The 17,658-nt window shown below is 26.6% G+C and overlaps 1 protein-coding gene and 1 long non-coding RNA gene across 2 annotated transcripts; one reads left to right on the top strand and one right to left on the bottom strand.

The window, feature by feature from the left end:
- Window positions 1-160: 160 nt before the first annotated feature.
- On the bottom strand, window positions 161-739 carry LOC111630484. Its single transcript, XR_002757535.1, has 2 exons — window positions 636-739; window positions 161-509 (listed from the first exon to the last, which is right to left on the bottom strand). It is a non-coding gene; the product is annotated as an uncharacterized LOC111630484 (long non-coding RNA).
- A 7,894-nt stretch (window positions 740-8,633) lies between these two features.
- Window positions 8,634-17,655, top strand: LOC111630479 (the record flags this gene model as incomplete). The annotated part of the gene is made up of 9 exons (XM_023374581.1): window positions 8,634-8,745; window positions 9,974-10,257; window positions 13,400-13,500; window positions 15,331-15,372; window positions 16,290-16,350; window positions 16,852-17,039; window positions 17,183-17,277; window positions 17,364-17,456; window positions 17,556-17,655. Coding segments are annotated over exons 1-9 (1,056 nt in total), but the record flags the coding sequence as incomplete, so codon positions are not given.
- Window positions 17,656-17,658: the final 3 nt, after the last annotated feature.

Genomic DNA, 17,658 nt, shown 5'->3' with positions numbered 1-17,658 from the left:
CTTAGAAAATGATTCAACAGGTTTTAAACTCGGGGTTAACACGTTTAATTCATATTTATAACGGAGCAAACAGATGAAAAGTAGCCTTGACACCGCCTTTAATACGAAACCTGAAGTGATAATAGCATTCTANCTTCCAAAAATCTCTTCTTCTTCTGGATTTTTTAAGAGATTTTTTTAAGGTCGTTGGATATAATTTTTTTTTATATTTTAAAATAACTCCCTCACGATATTCTTAGAAAATGATTCAACAGGTTTTAAACTCGGGGATGGAATAAACACGGTTGAGAGGAGACTGCTATCGTCCCCGTACTCGTGTTTTTGGAAGATCGATTCACTCAGTAACTGCACGTGGAGTGTTTGATTCAGCCAATGGCAGACAAGTAAACTTTATAAGCAGGGATATGAGCAACTTCCTCATTTCTTTCAAAGCATTTTGAATTGGTGCTGCTGTGTCAAGTTCAGTGATTGAAACCCTCATTTTAGAAACATTTCTTAAGCTTAAAATTCTAAAAAATAAATAAAATAATAATACATTTTTTGACATAACATTAATTAAAATTTAATTTTAAACACTATTAATATAATTCTAAAACAAAAAACTTTTTAAAATGTAAATTTGTAAATTTACGTACGGATCTAGAAGCGTGTTTCTTAGAAGTAATTAATTTTAATTTTATTTCGGATCTAAATTTATAATATAAACGTGTTTTTTCGGATTAAAACAAAAAAAAAACCGTTGAACCGTTCGAAGAAATCCGTTAATTCGATCGTTGAACGTGTATTTAAATTTTTTTTTAATACATTTACACGCGATTGAATACACCCAACCCTTGATAAAGATGATATTCACTCTGAAGAACCACTCCCAAATTATATTAGAAATCTCGAGAGGGGGGTCGAGTTCATTAAATCTTAATGAATAATAATACATGGAAGATTATTTTTTGTGTTCTTGATTAACAAGATGTTACTTTCTTAGAGCTTCCTTATGATAGAAGAAGACATGTGTCAGTAAGTGCAAAGACTACTTACGCATTATTCTACAGCACAGCCACGGCTTTTTATTTTTAAAATTTTTTTGATGTTAAAGGTCATATACTTTGATAACAACAGGAATAAATGGTTTTATTGTTTGTCGACCAGTCTCTTAGCGATCAAAGTGGTCTTTATTAAACAATAAATAAAGTTGTTGTATCATTATGTGATGTCGTTTATGAAAGGATAATGTTAATTTTCTTTCATTTTCGTATAACAACATTGAAATAAAATGGTAATTTTGTATTTTTATATTGTAATTAGCGTGAGTTGTAACGTAGTAAATTATAGTTGTGCTTTTAAGAATTTTTAATATTCTCTGTCCCAGTTCAATGATCGGTAGATTTATCGGTTTTATGGTCATTTTCATGGCAATTTGTTTGGTTCTATGGTCAGTTCTAATGTCTACATATAGTTACTAGATGTGATTTATTCCATGATTTCTAGCATGCTAAATTATAGTTATTTCTGTGTTAATTTTTATGGTCATTAGTGTCATATTTCACGTTATGGTGAAATTGACCATAGCGTAGAATACGACACTAATGATTTCTAGTAACATCAGTATAGTCAATGCTTTGATCAGATTTTGTGACTACTAGTATTACAACATCCATAAAAAATTATGGACCTCTGACAAAATTCAATTCTACTATGGAAATCCCTTATGGACCTCATAGTCATTTCAGGGAGATGCGTGATCCCCGTTCCCCGTTTAGATAACCACACTGGTATCATCAGTTAGTATCATCAACTACCATTAGATCTACATCAGTTTCTGTGATCACTAATATCTTTGGCTATCAATAAGAACTATGAACCCCCTTGACAAATTTTGATCCCACTGGGGATGCTCCATTCAAAGGTGGCCCTAGGATTTGCGATGTCCTAGACAAAATTTATTTCTAGGGCTCGTTAAAAAAGTGATGAAGGTAGAGGATAGATTTATTTAGGTCTACAGTTTATAATATGAACATTTTTAATATAGAAATAGATAGTAAAACACGACTATATTTTTAATAATTACCAACTTGACGATTAAAATACTAAATTTGTGAGGCTTTTGTAAGCACGAGGCCTAAGCGTTACCTTTTTCTCCTATAAGTAGGATCAGTCTGCCTCCACTAAGGGCCCTCATCATTGATTGCCTGAGATCATAGACCTCTAATGCGTGTCCCTCCCTATTCTCTATTTGAGAGTCCATGCTAAGTTATAATCTATACTATCATCAAGCATATAGTCACTAGTATAATAGTATGATAGTGTATTTTCCCACCCTTTACAAGCTTTTCACGTATTATCTTCCATCAAACTAAAGACATTCTTTCACTCATCACTCCTTTCTAGAGTTACTGCTACTACTCATCTGAATAAAGAACGTTTGTGTGTTGGACCGCTTCACATCATTTTTTCTCAAATAAAGTTCTTCTATTTTTATTTTAATTACTATTCTAAGATACAATTTTTTTAGTAACTTACAATTATATTTATTTTACTAAAGCATAATTAATTTTGTCATTGAATGTTCAAAAAATAATAAATTGCTATTTTTTGATAAAAGTTTTATATATACATAAGTACTAACATTAATAAAGTGAACGTAATGTGATTATACACCTAAATTAGGTCGTAAAGTGTGCTTTATTTAGCTTTTTATGAAGGATTTCTTTAAAAACAATTTAAAAAACATGTTTTATATTAAATATTTTATTTAAAAAATTAGTTTTGAGCACTGGAGAAAAGTAAATAAAATGACGAAGTTTTATAATGATGAATCATTTATATTGATTCATTAATCATTGTATTTAATGAATCACCAAAAATTCACTTCCATAAAATTAAAAAAATAATAATAATAATGACAGTAAATTAAATTCAAATAATCATCATCTAAATTCTATTTCTCAATAGAATTTACCTTGTTTTGGAAATTAGTTGCTTTATCTAAGAAATGTGTTTAAACCCGCTCTTAATCATTACTCTTCATGGATAATTGACAATGATGATGAATAATATTCTCATCAAAGAAGTAATTTTCAAATAACATAAATTGCTCTCACTTCATTCTTAAGTGCAGTTCACGGTTGTTTCTTATATTAAATAGTTGAATATATAATTTGTATGACTTACCGTTGATAATCAGGAATGCCATCTTTGTTCCTCATCCTAATGTTCCATTTGTTTCATAACTTTTTACACATTGCTTATTTTCGTTAAATTTTTAAAGAAAACTTTGAGTTTTTCTGAGGTTAGTAAACTTGGTGCATTGATAGTTTGCATATTCAAGTTTATTTTCCTATAAATTTCAGCAAGTAAATGCACTAATTTAAATATTTTCTACAAAAGAAATGCATGGACTTACAAAGCCCATTGAGATCTTCCATTTGGTCTTACTAAGCTAAAATTAGCACGTTTACATGTTGGAATTTCTAATAAAATCTCCTAGGTACATTAAGTTTTACGTTCAGATTTTTTTTAGACCGTCTATTTAAATCCCTTCTATAAAAGGACTTAAAGGATTTTCCATATTTGTTTTTAAAAAGAGAGTTAATGAACTTGGTGCTCGCATGTTTATACGTGTTATTTGTTGTAGAAAATTTGAGCATTATTGCATTTATTTAATGCCGAAATTAACGTTTTACAACCTACAAAATACTCAAGTATTTAAAAAAAAAAAGAAATTACAACATGCAAGCATATTAATTATAGTTTTGTAAGTCCATTAGGTCTATTGTAAAATGGACTTAATGGACTTCTTACATTCTTTTATGAAAAAAATTTAATGGACTTCTGTTATAAGTTAATGAACTTGGTGTTTTCTTATGCTTACAAGCATCGAATTTTTTTAGAATAATTGAGCGTTAAGTACTTTTAAATGATGTGAAACTTAATGGACTTGATGCTTTGTTTCGAAAACTACGTTCAGACTTTTTTAAAAGCCATTTCACCACTTAAACCTATTATTTAGCATTGTAAATATCAAATCTTTTATATAAAAAACGACTTAATGGATTTCTATTGAAAGCTGGTGAACTTATTTTTGCATAGTTACATGCATTAATTTTTTTTAAGAAAAATTGAGCATTAAATGCTTTTATTTGATTTTGAAGGTTAATGCTTTCTAGCGTAAATTTCCTTCGAAAATTGAACACGTAAACCTACAAATTTCGGATTTTAAAAGATAAAACTCCTCGTGGATAGAACTTTGTAATAAATTATAATTTATAATTGCATTTAATACATAAAAAATAAAATGATTTCTAAGAAGTACTTTTATAGTTAGAGGAAAAACTGTTTGTTCACATTTTGACAGGTGAAATTACTAACCTTTACACTTACTTGTTAAATGTGGAAAACGTGGGCGATGAATAATCATCAAATTTCTAAAAGAAAAAAATATATACATAATTTTTGGATTGTTTTCTAACTGAACATGCATTGAATATATTAAAAATAAGGAAAATTTTTTGAATTTTATTTAAGAAAAAAATACAGGAAATTATGCGGTGTCGACGTTTCAAAAACAAGGCCACTACAGAAGAAAACTTTATAAACAAAAATATATATATTTTTTTGTTTATTTTTATTTTAAAATGTTTTTAATTTTTAATATTTTAAATATTTTTAAAAAAAATTTCATAATACTGTATAATAATAACATAATAGCACCCTCTAATAGTAAGCGCGCTGTCTATTGGAGAATATACTGTAAAGCTCATTGTAAATTGAAAAATTACACGTTTGTTCATATTGCCACTCTTACTGTATATTGAAATAAAATGTGTGTTGCGTTGTTGCTCGAAAAAAGTTATTGGATCTATTCCATTAATAGTGGCCCTCTCACCCAATTCACAAAGAATAGAAATAACAGATGCCCTGTAATAAACAGAGCAGCTACAAGGTGAAAAAAGTATTAGACAGCGCGCTGTTTATTCGAATAAATACGTTATATGAGGAGTACTACATGTCAAAAAAATGTTTAGAATAATTGCATTTTATAGTGAAAAAAGTAAAATTTAAGAATCCAAAAAATTATATAGCTTATGGAAATTAAAATGTAAAATACATTCCAAAAAAATCTAATAACAACGTAAAGCTTATACATATATCGTCTCTTCGTTCTAAAAAAGCATCGTTCATCTAAAATTTCTATCAAAATATCATAACGTAATCATACATTTCCAATATAAATTACAAATGGTACATGAATTTTGTAAGGGATAGGATGCTTTTGCGTTAGGTTAAATCAACAGGAACAGCATTAATCACCATCACAGACACATTTATGACACTAGAAAATTCACTTTTTTCCCCATGCTCCAGCACATTTACCAACATAGAAATGTATGCACTTAAATTAAAACATACATTTTACGCTTTTTTAGAATTAAATGCGAGTATTCGACGTTGAAACATTTCGTAGTGGATGCAGAAATTCGCTATTTTACGTCAGATGAGTAAACAAGTGGGTAAATGGGAGATGACTGTGAAAAATAAAAATAAAAAAATAATAAAAAAAATCCGTGTCATGTGATAAGTTTGACTCCAAAGGTCAAGCAGATGTTACGAGTAAATAAAAGTTCATAAAAAAATTTCGTACTATTTCCTTTCAATATTATCCACATATTTATGTGTTACAATTTGAAATGTTCTTCATCTGCTTCCTTTATTTATTTTTGTTTATCTTATGAATGGCATTAATTATTTTCATTTACTCTACTATTAAAACTGAATACTTTCTGCTTTGAAAGTTAATTATTTCCGCTCCTTTTTCTGAATGAAACGGTGTGCAAATTAATTATTTTCACTCCTGTTTCTAGCGAAATTGTGTGAAAATTAATTCTTACTCTTTTTTAGAATGAAACTGTACACAAATTAATTATTTTCGCTCATTTTATTGCTGAAACTGATTACTTTGTGTATGCAAATTAGTTATTTTTCCTCGCTTTTACCAGTAAAATTTAATTTTCTTATGCAAATAAATTAATATACGGTAATTCATTGTTAAATGCAATTTATTTGCATTTAATAATGAATTATTTATTTTTAAAGATTATACATAAAACTAAAATAATTATTTTTAACGATTTTTTTATAATTTTATTAATTTTAAGATCTAAATTACCATTAAAAAATAGAAGTTTTCAAATTTAATAAATTATGATTACAATTATTTTTTAAGTTAATTTTGAACTTTTAGAATTAATAGAATAAAGAATTTTTCTTAGGAAGTTTGATTGTGTCGCCATCTCTCGAGAGAAATGAATTTATTTTTTTATTTTTTATTTTTTGAATAATGTTTACCCAATTTTAATATTGAAATAATCACATAAAATCATAAAATTTCTTTTACAATATTAATAAGAAACATTTATTAATATTTATACAAGTTTGCAGGTTCCATCATTTCATTTACTTTAAGATTCAATGCCAAACAATTACGTGCCTATAGAATGCCACTGATAATCTGATGACTTTTATACGAGCGGAATTCAGTTACGTAGAAACAAATAAAAATCCAACGCTTGAAATAATGAAAAATAAATCAAGCAACGGAATTTTCATAAGACAATGAAACAAATCAGTAAAAGTTGAATCAAGAGATCAGACTCTTGTATACTGGAATAAAAAACAAAAATTAAATTAATAATAAGATTCTTATTAAAACTATGAAATAAAATAGTGGAAGCGGAGTCAGTTAATGAAAATAATAGAATAAAGCCATGTAAATTGAATCAAGCAATGAATCGGATTAGATTGTTCAGATAAAGAATGCAACACATGGGCGATCTGGCAAAGGGGAATGCCTCTCGGGAGGACTTTTATGGGAAACTGGTCCCTATTTACGTGAAAAGAATACTCGGAAAACTCCACCTGGAAGACGCGAATCATCAAAAAAGTTTCATTTATCTTCGGAACGTTATGGATTTTGTAGCGCGTATCGTTCAAATTAAAACTTGCTTTAAAAATTATTTAGGTCTAAATTTTAAAATTTGATTTATCTTATACTATTTAAAGGTTTCTATTAATATATTTTTCGTTTCAGTTGTATGCATTATATGATGGCAATTTTATATCTTTTTTATAATTTAAAGTAATGTAGATACTGTAATTTAAGTATTTGATTGTATTAATATCTATAATTAGGTGTTTTGCCCGATCCATGGGGAGGTCATCTGATAGTGAAGGACGAGGCCCAGCATCTTAGTCTAGTCAAGTCCAATCCTAAGAATCCGACCGGACTCGAATCCGAATTCAAGCTTTCAACTGTTTAGTAGGAGCCATTCCTACTTCAATGAAGTATCCAGGTTCAAATTCAATACGTATTCGCATAATTTTTCACGAACAATTTAGATTGAGGAGTTATTTCTTATTCTTTGTTCATGCTTGCTAATCTCATTGAGGATTGGACCGGCCGTAATATATAGCAGAATCGTATACGTTGTATAAAAATTTATACATACCACTATATTGTATTTAGCACATAACATTTAATCATAATCAATTCTCTTTCCCAAAGAGCAAAAGTCAAAGTAAAAAAGTTTTTCAATAATTCTCAACTTAATTTTTTTTTTTTTTTTTTTGTATTTAACACTACTTTAGACTTTTATGTCTAGAATGCATTTATTATTTTAAAACTTCACCATAAATACTTGAGTTTAATGTAAGTAAATCATAAAACTATTAAACTCGGATGTAATTAAGTATACTATTTAATTTTAATTCGGTGATTTTAATGTCATATGAGCGTGACATTCATGAATAATTAATCTCCGGAGATCTAGAATTGTTAAAATCTTTTACTAAACACAACTTTTACATTATTTATTTGTTATTTTCATGTTTGAGTGCTGTTCTGGAATATAAAAACATGTAAAATGTTACTCCAGTTCTTTCACAGAACTAGAACTTTAAATTTACATTTAAAGAATTGTTAAAAATAGAAAAATAAATTTGATTTTTTCATGAAATCTTTTCTTGAAATAAGTTCAAATGTTTAACAAGAATCTTTCGTGACTGTTAAGGTTTGTTGAACTTTATTTACATAGTCGAATTTATCATCGATTCTTCTTTAAGTACACATATTGTTAGCCATATGATTGACTTCATAACTATATGAACAATTATTTATTGACACATCATCACAATGCCAAGCTACAATTTTTTATCATATTTTAAATTTATTTAATTTTAAAATATTTTAATATAAAATTTTAAAATAATTTTTTTGTTTTGTTTTCAAATGAAAATTCTCTTTTTATAGAGTTAATTGAATGCACTGTAAGATACTTTACCTTAAGACAATATGTTTCACAGAGAAGTAGTATTACCTATGCAGTCTTTAAATTAATGTCAAATCTCTAAATAAGAGTTTAAAATNTCTGGAATTTTTTGCATACCTTTTTAATACGTATTTAATTGCGCAAATAAATTCAATTTAAATTTTTAAAAATGGATTTAATTCTCTCTGAAAATTTTTTTAAATAAGAAAAACTATGTAAGATTCTCCAAGAATTGTATGTAAAATCTGCTCTGTGACGTTTTAAATTGATCATAATTTATATGATCAATAGTATTGCGTTATGCCACTTAACTAAAAATAGTATTTTAGCGCATGTCTACTTGCACTAGATATTTGTTTCTATGGTTATATACATTGGATTTTGCCTTACATTCGATAAGCCATTTTCTAATGGAAGAATTAAGGTAAGATTTAAATTTTTTTGAAATAAAAAATCTTCTAAACATTTAATTTAATGTCTTCTTAATGTTCATTTTTATTTTATAAAGAAATACTATTTTATTGATTGAAGAAAAATCGTTATTTCCTTTACAATTTGAGCCTCTGTAATGTAACATTTTATGGTATTTTTGGAATTTTTATAAGATTTTTTGGAAGCAATTCTATCAAAAATTGTTGTAATATTGACATTAATTTTATGGATACTCATTTTTATATAAATTTTCTGTATAAATTACTTATTTTTTTTAAATTTTTGGTATGTTCAATATAAGCCAATTTCCAGGCCTTGTTATTGATTAAAATCAATTGTTACTCTACAGTCTACAATGTCAATGTTAAATGTGTGAACTAGAATAAAACACACAAAAGTAGAACAAAGGAATTGTGTTAAAGAGATAATTATGATAATCAGTAAAACCATAATGTAAATTAACCACATATTTAAATTCATTAAATCACATTTATTAATGCCTAAAATTATCAATAAATAAAAATTTCGCTAAATTGTAGTAATACAGTAATTATTTTCTAAAAGTTGTTTTTAATAATAGTAATAATAATTCATTTATTTTATGCAATATTAGCGAATACAGTACAGTACATAGTGTGTCTCAATACTATGTAACTTCAAAAGGCAAGTTCTGTATTGAACAGAATTTGATTTAACTTCAATTTTATATTGTTAAATACTTTAAAATATCCAAATTATAAATTTCAGGAATGTGTTTTTTAATTGTCAATTCGCAATTTCCATATACAGTATATGTATATCTTTAATATTTGTGCATGCCTAATCAACATCATGTTAAGATCTAAATTGCAGTCTAACTTTGAACTGGAAACCTTACGTGATCTTCCGGTTCCTGTTCAAAATTAGAACATGTTCTTCCTGTTTCAACGTTGAAATGGAAAATCACGTTTCAGTTCTTCCAGTTCAAGTTGGAAATTTTTAAAATTTGCTCAAAAATACAAAAAGATTGTGTCACGATGTATTTGGATTTACAAATTGGAATATTTTACACGTAAATTAAGAATTCCAATGGCTCGTTCACCAAATTTTAGCTGAAAATTTTAATTTTTAGCTTTTCTGATGTACTGAGAACTAAAAGCAAAAATACTCAGCAATACATATGTATATATTATTTTTCCAAAAATATTATATAAAATTTGATTTAAAGATATGTTTAATAGGTTTCCTCAAGAAAATGTAGCAAAGAGTAGTCCATTGTTCACTAAAGTACCTCCAACGGCACCTCCTTGGTCACCAAGTATTTTTAATGGAATTCCTGAACAATTCAGTCGTTCACCACAGCATTCAGCTTCGAGTAAATCTAAAGTTCCTCTTCGAAAATTATACGTAGCTACAGTTCATCCTCAAGTAGAACCTTGGCAACAATCTTCGAGCAATTCTTGGCAGAATGCTCAATTAGCAAGACTGTATCCTCATACTCCACGTTTGGATCTACCTCAAGAAGGTAAATTTCATATTATTTTAAGAAAAATCAAAGAACTTTTTATGTATTTCTCTAATCTAAACAATATTTTATGAACATGCAATTTGCAATTTCAATTGAACATGGATATAGGACCGAGGTAGGGGCAGAAGGCCGAAATTTCAGAATTGTTACATGGGCTAACTAATAAATTCATAGAAAACTGTCAATACGAGTATTAAAAATTATATTATCACATTTACTTATATATTTTTCTATGAACTGTTTTTCAAAATTTCCCAGAAATGCATTGTTAATGTGTTACAAATACGCTCTGCGTGCAATCCTGCAAAGTGTCTTTCTTATTCGTAGTACAGTACTAGTGATAGATTTTCGTTACTCTCAGCAGTGTGAATTTAGAGTTGTCATATGAAAAAAACTAAAGCTCAAAAACTCAAACTAAAAATTATACTTAATAATTAAAAGTTCTATTATTTTAATAATATTTTTGTATTTATAATTGTTATATGTATTGATATTTTGAATGAAACTGAAACTAATCAAAAATTGCTGTGGTTTTTAGTAATATTTTAATATTTTCCTGCTGTATTGAAATATAATATTCATTATATTGATAAGAAGTATTTTTTTACTATTTTTAAATTTATAACAGACTACTAATGAAAGGCTTATACAAAAGGCGCCATATTTACGTTTGCCTCTGGTGCCAAATGCTTTACTCGCGTCCTTGGTGCATATTTAACATCAAAAATACATTCAAAACATGATTCTGGGAATTCTTACTTTTTACTTTCAAAATTTTGCATATTTTGATAAAATTTAGTAAACTTTTATATAATTTATGCTTCTACAGATGAAACGAACTCATAATCACTTACAAAATGATGGATATTCGGTGCATATTATGCACCGAATATCCATCATTTTGTAAGTGATGAATTGCTAAGATGACCATCAAGTTGATGGACGATTGTCCTCCATTTTAAAATAGAACAGCCATTGTTTTTAAGTAATTGATGTTATAATTGCATGAAATTATCCAAAATAGATTTAAAGTATATTTTATACAAGAAATTTTATTACAAAAATAACGAACTAATTACTATTAATTAGTTCGTTATTTTTTGTAATAAAATTTCTTGTACTCTTTCCTTTGCATGTCTACTTATTGTACTCTAGATGTACAGTACAGTACATAATAATAGAATGCGTGGCATAGGCCTATACTGTTTATATTATTTATCGATGCTGTTAATGCACGTCTTTACATGTATCTTTATAAATTTAATGAAAATATATGAAATTTTTAAATTTATATAGAATTTTACAATCNAACGAACTCATAATCACTTACAAAATGATGGATATTCGGTGCATATTATGCACCGAATATCCATCATTTTGTAAGTGATGAATTGCTAAGATGACCATCAAGTTGATGGACGATTGTCCTCCATTTTAAAATAGAACAGCCATTGTTTTTAAGTAATTGATGTTATAATTGCATGAAATTATCCAAAATAGATTTAAAGTATATTTTATACAAGAAATTTTATTACAAAAATAACGAACTAATTACTATTAATTAGTTCGTTATTTTTTGTAATAAAATTTCTTGTACTCTTTCCTTTGCATGTCTACTTATTGTACTCTAGATGTACAGTACAGTACATAATAATAGAATGCGTGGCATAGGCCTATACTGTTTATATGATTTATCGATGCTGTTAATGCACGTCTTTACATGTATCTTTATAAATTTAATGAAAATATATGAAATTTTTAAATTTATATAGAATTTTACAATCATAAATTGAATATTTTTTTTTTATTTTCTGAAAGTTTTAATTATAATTTGAGGAATTACAGATATGAAGACAATTACTTCATCAACATTTGAATTAAGTAAAATGGATGGATGAAAATATTTGATTAAAATATTAATTAATGTTCTTCGTAACGTTATAATAAATGATTGCAGATATTTTATAAGGTAGAGCGTAAAAACATGACCCAATTTCTTACTATTATTGACGTTTCGTGACTCAAAACGGTGCTTTATTTTTAACTAAGAATTGCACTTTATAGGCTACACGATTAAATTAATTAACATAAAAAGATATGTATCAAATATAACGATGACAGCTCACTAAAAGGTCAATGAAGATTATTATGTTTTTTGTGAATTAAAAGTTTAAAAACTACTCCTTAATTGACCAAGCGGCTGCGAGATAAAGAAATTGTTGACAAAAAGAATATCCTTGATTAAATTCAGACCATGAACTCAAGACTTTTTATACCTGATTTCAACTGAATGACTTAAAATCATGCTAGAGATCCATTATGTATTTGATTAGCCATTTATTTCTTAGGTTTGATAATAGGTTAGGTTTTACCCATGGATTTTTATACATGAATTGATAATATTTATTATTAGCAATATAAACATGGCCTATACTTTCTAATTTTATGTTAAACACATTAACTTTCCGAAGCACTTAGTGGTAGCATTGATATTTTATTTTACACGTTGAAAGAACGTAGCTAAATTATTAAAACTTTAAGAATAATCTAAGAAATTTGAACTAATCTTTGAAATTAATTATATTTGTTTTCTGAATTAAAATTAATTCAAAGCAATTGTTTTTTTAATTCGTATTGTTTTAAAGCAGGGTTTTAGAGAATAAAATAATGTAATTGCCCCTTAAAGGCTTTGTCATTGCATAACTTCTAAACTTAATAGTGAAACAAACAGATTTCTATTCTACTTCTTGGGTAAAATCAATTTTTATTGACATTTAATTATTTCGATTAAAGAATTAATAATGTTGTTTATAATAAGGAAAATTATAAAAGATCAATTTAATTAGTTAAATTTTCAATTTACAAATTCTAAAAATATGTAGCTACAAGACTGATCTTATTATTTTTTTCATATTTTAATTTACATAATTTTATTTTAGTAATTATTATTTTTTAAAAACATAATTAATTGATTTTATACATAGGAGTAAAAATTTATTTTCTTTATTATTGTAATTCATTAAGAGAACTTAAGTTTTAAGTTAATATGGATATTTAACACTCAATTTTGTAAAACTTTAATGTGTTACATGCGTATATAACAATGAATTACATAACGTTTTATTAAATATATTTGCAGCTCAATCACCGAATTCTGCAACACCATCCGAAATAGACTACGAAGGAATTCCTTTAGATTTTATGGATAAAATTCCTGGATATGAATACGTTACATTTACTGCAAGTCAGTTTAATAAAAAATTTTTATCTTTATATTTCTAAATTTAAAACTAAAAAACAAATACAGTATATATTCAGTATTGTAAATTTTTATTTATACTAATACTATATTAATTATAATCTATATACAGTAGAACCTCGATTATCCGGACTAATTGGGGATGAAAATAGTCCGGATAAGGAAAAATTCGGATAATCGAAACAATTACTTCAATTTGTCTTTTAATGATAATACAATGCGTTTTCTTTTCGATGACATATCGGTAATATTAAAAATAAATACTGTATTTAATTCGTGATCAAATTTTCAAGAAACAAACGTTTGTATTGAATTTGGACTACAGTAGAACCTCGATTATCCGCCCCCCCGATCAACGGACCGTCCTAGTCGGCAAATTTCAAATGTCCGCTAGTGATGTGGCGCTACAATATTTGGCTATGTCTTGGCTACTTTAATATTATTTTTACGTGTTTTAGCTGGCAACACTCATTCGACCATGAAAGGGAGCCAGTATTTAAACGAAGCTTAATTTTCTAATTTTTAACGATACAATAGCGACGATTATTATTTTAAAAAATTTTTGTTAGGCTTAACATCGATGAAAATTCAACGCAAAATAGGTTAATAGCGATATACTAATATACTAATTACATGGGATATAATAATATACTACACTAATAATGGATTTTTTCATACTTTTCGGTTATCCGACTTTTCAATTATCCGACCAACCCCAGTCCCCAATTAGGGCGGATAATCGAGGTTCTACTGTACTACTGACCAGCGCCAACAGACTACCTATTGTTTAAAAGACCCTCTGGTGGCGCCAGAAGACGGATTTTATAAAATAAAAAGCAGTTGAAACTGCATTTTTATGAATAAAAATTTGACAAACTATTGATCGTTTTATGAGGAGTAAAATTTTTTCGTCGCGTTTGCGGGGCTTTTAAGTAATGCATAAACTTTCGAGGCGCGAGGCCCTTCGGACCGCGAGGCATAGGCGGTGGCCCACGTCGTTCATGCCTTACGTCGCCCTTGGTCATAGAAATGATGTAATTTGAATATAAATTATTTATAAATACGTATGTCAAGTTATATTTTTATTACGACGTAAAATATATTTAAGAGTTTACGACCACTGTGCCNCGTATAAATGTGAATGTAATTAAAATATACATTACCTTCATTGTAATATTAACGCCATTATTTTCGCAATCTTTATATTTTAACTGTAAACAAATATTATTTATTAAGTCACTAAAAAATTCAGATATATCTCTTTACAATAATACAAAATCGTGTTATTATTTATGGAGTTATAAAAATAACCAGTAATTATTTTATTGTGACATCGTCACAATGCCGGGTTTCAACTTTTAATCATATTTTAAATTTATTTAATTTTAAAATATTTTAATATAAAATTTTAAAATAATTTTTTTGTTTTGTTTTCAAATGAAAATTCTCTTTTTATACAGTTAATTGAATGCACTGTAAGATACTTTACCTTAAGACAATATGTTTCACAGAGAAGTAGTATTACCTATGCAGTCTTTAAATTAATGTCAAATCTCTAAATAAGAGTTTAAAATAAATATTAAATTAATCAATTTGTTTTTAATTAAAACTTGAGTTTCCATTTTCAATATAAATAGTGATATAGAAATTCTTTATTAAGGCAAATTGAAAAAGTTCTGCACACCAATTTATGTATATATATATGTGTGTAGAATGAAATTTAGGATCATTGATTTTATACATAGGAGTAAAAATTTATTTTCNAAATTTAGGATCAAAATATCAACTTTTGAGATTTGATACTAATTTAGTATTTTACATATAGTCTATTTCTCTGCTTATCTAGTTTTGAGGTGAAGTATTTTATGAGCACATTCAATTTAATATAAATAAATAAATTTGTTAAAAAAATTATAATGTTTAAGCATTAATGAAAACAAAATTATACTATACATTTTATTGTATTTTTATATTTAATTAATCTTATATAAAGTTTATGTCTTCTCAAACAAATGCATCTTCCTCCAATTAATTTCGTAATTTAGTTATTTAGGATAAAAAGTAATTTTTAAAACATAATTTTATAAATTTAAAATGTTAAATTAAGATCATTATCAAAAATTAGATTAAAATAATTAAAGTAATTATATAAAATTATTTTAATTTGAATTACTTTATAAATCTCTATATATCAGTCATTTTGATGGATAAAAATCATTAAATATGTATAAAAAGTATATTATTAGAATTTAAAAACTGATATAAAATCAATTAAACATTTAATAAATCACTTTTTAATAGGTAAAACAAATGTTTAATCTTTCTAGGAATTTGTAAAATTTGAATTTTAATTGGAATAGTTCAAAATTTTAAATTAAAATTAATATTTTATAAATCAATGGTTAAATAAAAGTAAAGTAAAACAGATTTAGCAGTTAGAAATAGCTTGTAGGTCAATAAATCAACAGATTTTACATCATTAGATTCTTACCCATCTGATCCTCTCAATAATTTAATGACCCCACCTTTACACTAAAACTGGAATTTTTGATGCTTGTCACAGTTAAAAGCCATCACATATTATCAGATATTTAAGTGCATTTACAGTAATAAAAAAGAAATATGTTTTAGAATCTTAATTTTAAAGATTTTTAATATAATTTTATATTATTACTTTTGTAGTATGTTCTATTATATATACTGAAACAAATTTTGATATTAATAATTCAAATCAAGTAAAGTATGAAATTTTTTAACTATTTATTTACAGTATAGGTTAGAGAGTTTTACAGAGAAACGTCAAGTTGTATGGGTTATTGAACCATTCTCTGGTTGGTATAACTTATAATTTATTAAATATAATTAAGTATATTACTGTTTTATGTAAATATTTTTCTAAATATATAATTTTTTAAAAACAGTTATATAAAATCTTAGAAGGATTTTACAGTAAATTTGACTAGTGGTATATCAAGGAATCATCATTATTATGGGGCATTAGGAATAGTTTTGTGCATAAATTTTTTTATACATAGATATAGGCAGATTTATAAACATATAACTTTAACCATAACTTTAACCAACTTGAACATATATCTCACCTTCAGTTTAGAATATATATGTTAAAGTGTGCTCCTTCAGTTATGCCTCTCCCTTTAAAGAGAGGCATACACTCTTCTGTCTCTTAGTGAACATGACTAAAATTAGCCACAATACTATTGCATCTTTTAATTTAAAAAAAGCCTATCTTTTTGAATCAAAACAGTTCCAAAAATACAAATTATGCAGTTCATAATCATATATCAATAAAATAATGTTTCTATGATATATAGGAGGACTTATAAATGAGGACTCATCAGGAAAACCACCCCAACCATGGGACATACCATGCGCTCCACCAACATACTTCTTAAACTTCACTACGCACATTATCATTCCTTGTACTTTATCCATAAAAAATTGCAATACATGCAATGGAGGAGGCCAAAAATATTGCTATGCATGCACTGGAAATGGTTGGGTATGTATGATAAGACAATTTTTATGCATTATAACAATACTCAACTGAACTCTTTACATATATTTTTAGTTATTAACTTTTTAACATTTATTTTACAACACTTATATTTCTTTTTCTTTCAATATTTGAAATATTTCTTTCAGGAAAATTGTTATTATTGTCAAGGGCTTGGATATAAAGTTCAACTTCAGGGTGAATCTGAGAAATGTCAGCAATGTTTAGGAACTGGAAAAAAAAAGTAATGAATAAATTATTGATTTGACTATTAAATTAAAAACACATTATAACTATTTTTTAATTACAATTAATTATAAATGTATACAGATGCTGGAAATGTAATGGTGAAAGCCTGTTGATCTGTAAACTCTGTCAAGGTTCAGGACAAATTAAATGTTATATACAGTTAATAGTTTCATGGTATGTGTATCAAACTAACTAAAATATAATTATTTAGAAAATTTAAATATATTTAAATTGATTTTTAAAAATTTTTTAAAATTATTTCTTAATTTATAGGATAAATCATAAAGATGAAGAGATATCAGAGGAACCAACTATATCAAAGGAGAAATTAAGAACTGTATCTGGACAAATTATATTTCAGGATATCCATCATTTT

This window comes from Centruroides sculpturatus, unplaced genomic scaffold (assembly GCF_000671375.1).
Source record: "Centruroides sculpturatus isolate CEXI.00-Female unplaced genomic scaffold, Cexi_2.0 scaffold554, whole genome shotgun sequence".
In the NCBI taxonomy this organism is placed as follows: Eukaryota; Metazoa; Arthropoda; class Arachnida; order Scorpiones; family Buthidae; genus Centruroides; species Centruroides sculpturatus.
This window is presented reverse-complemented; position numbering and strand designations above follow the sequence as displayed.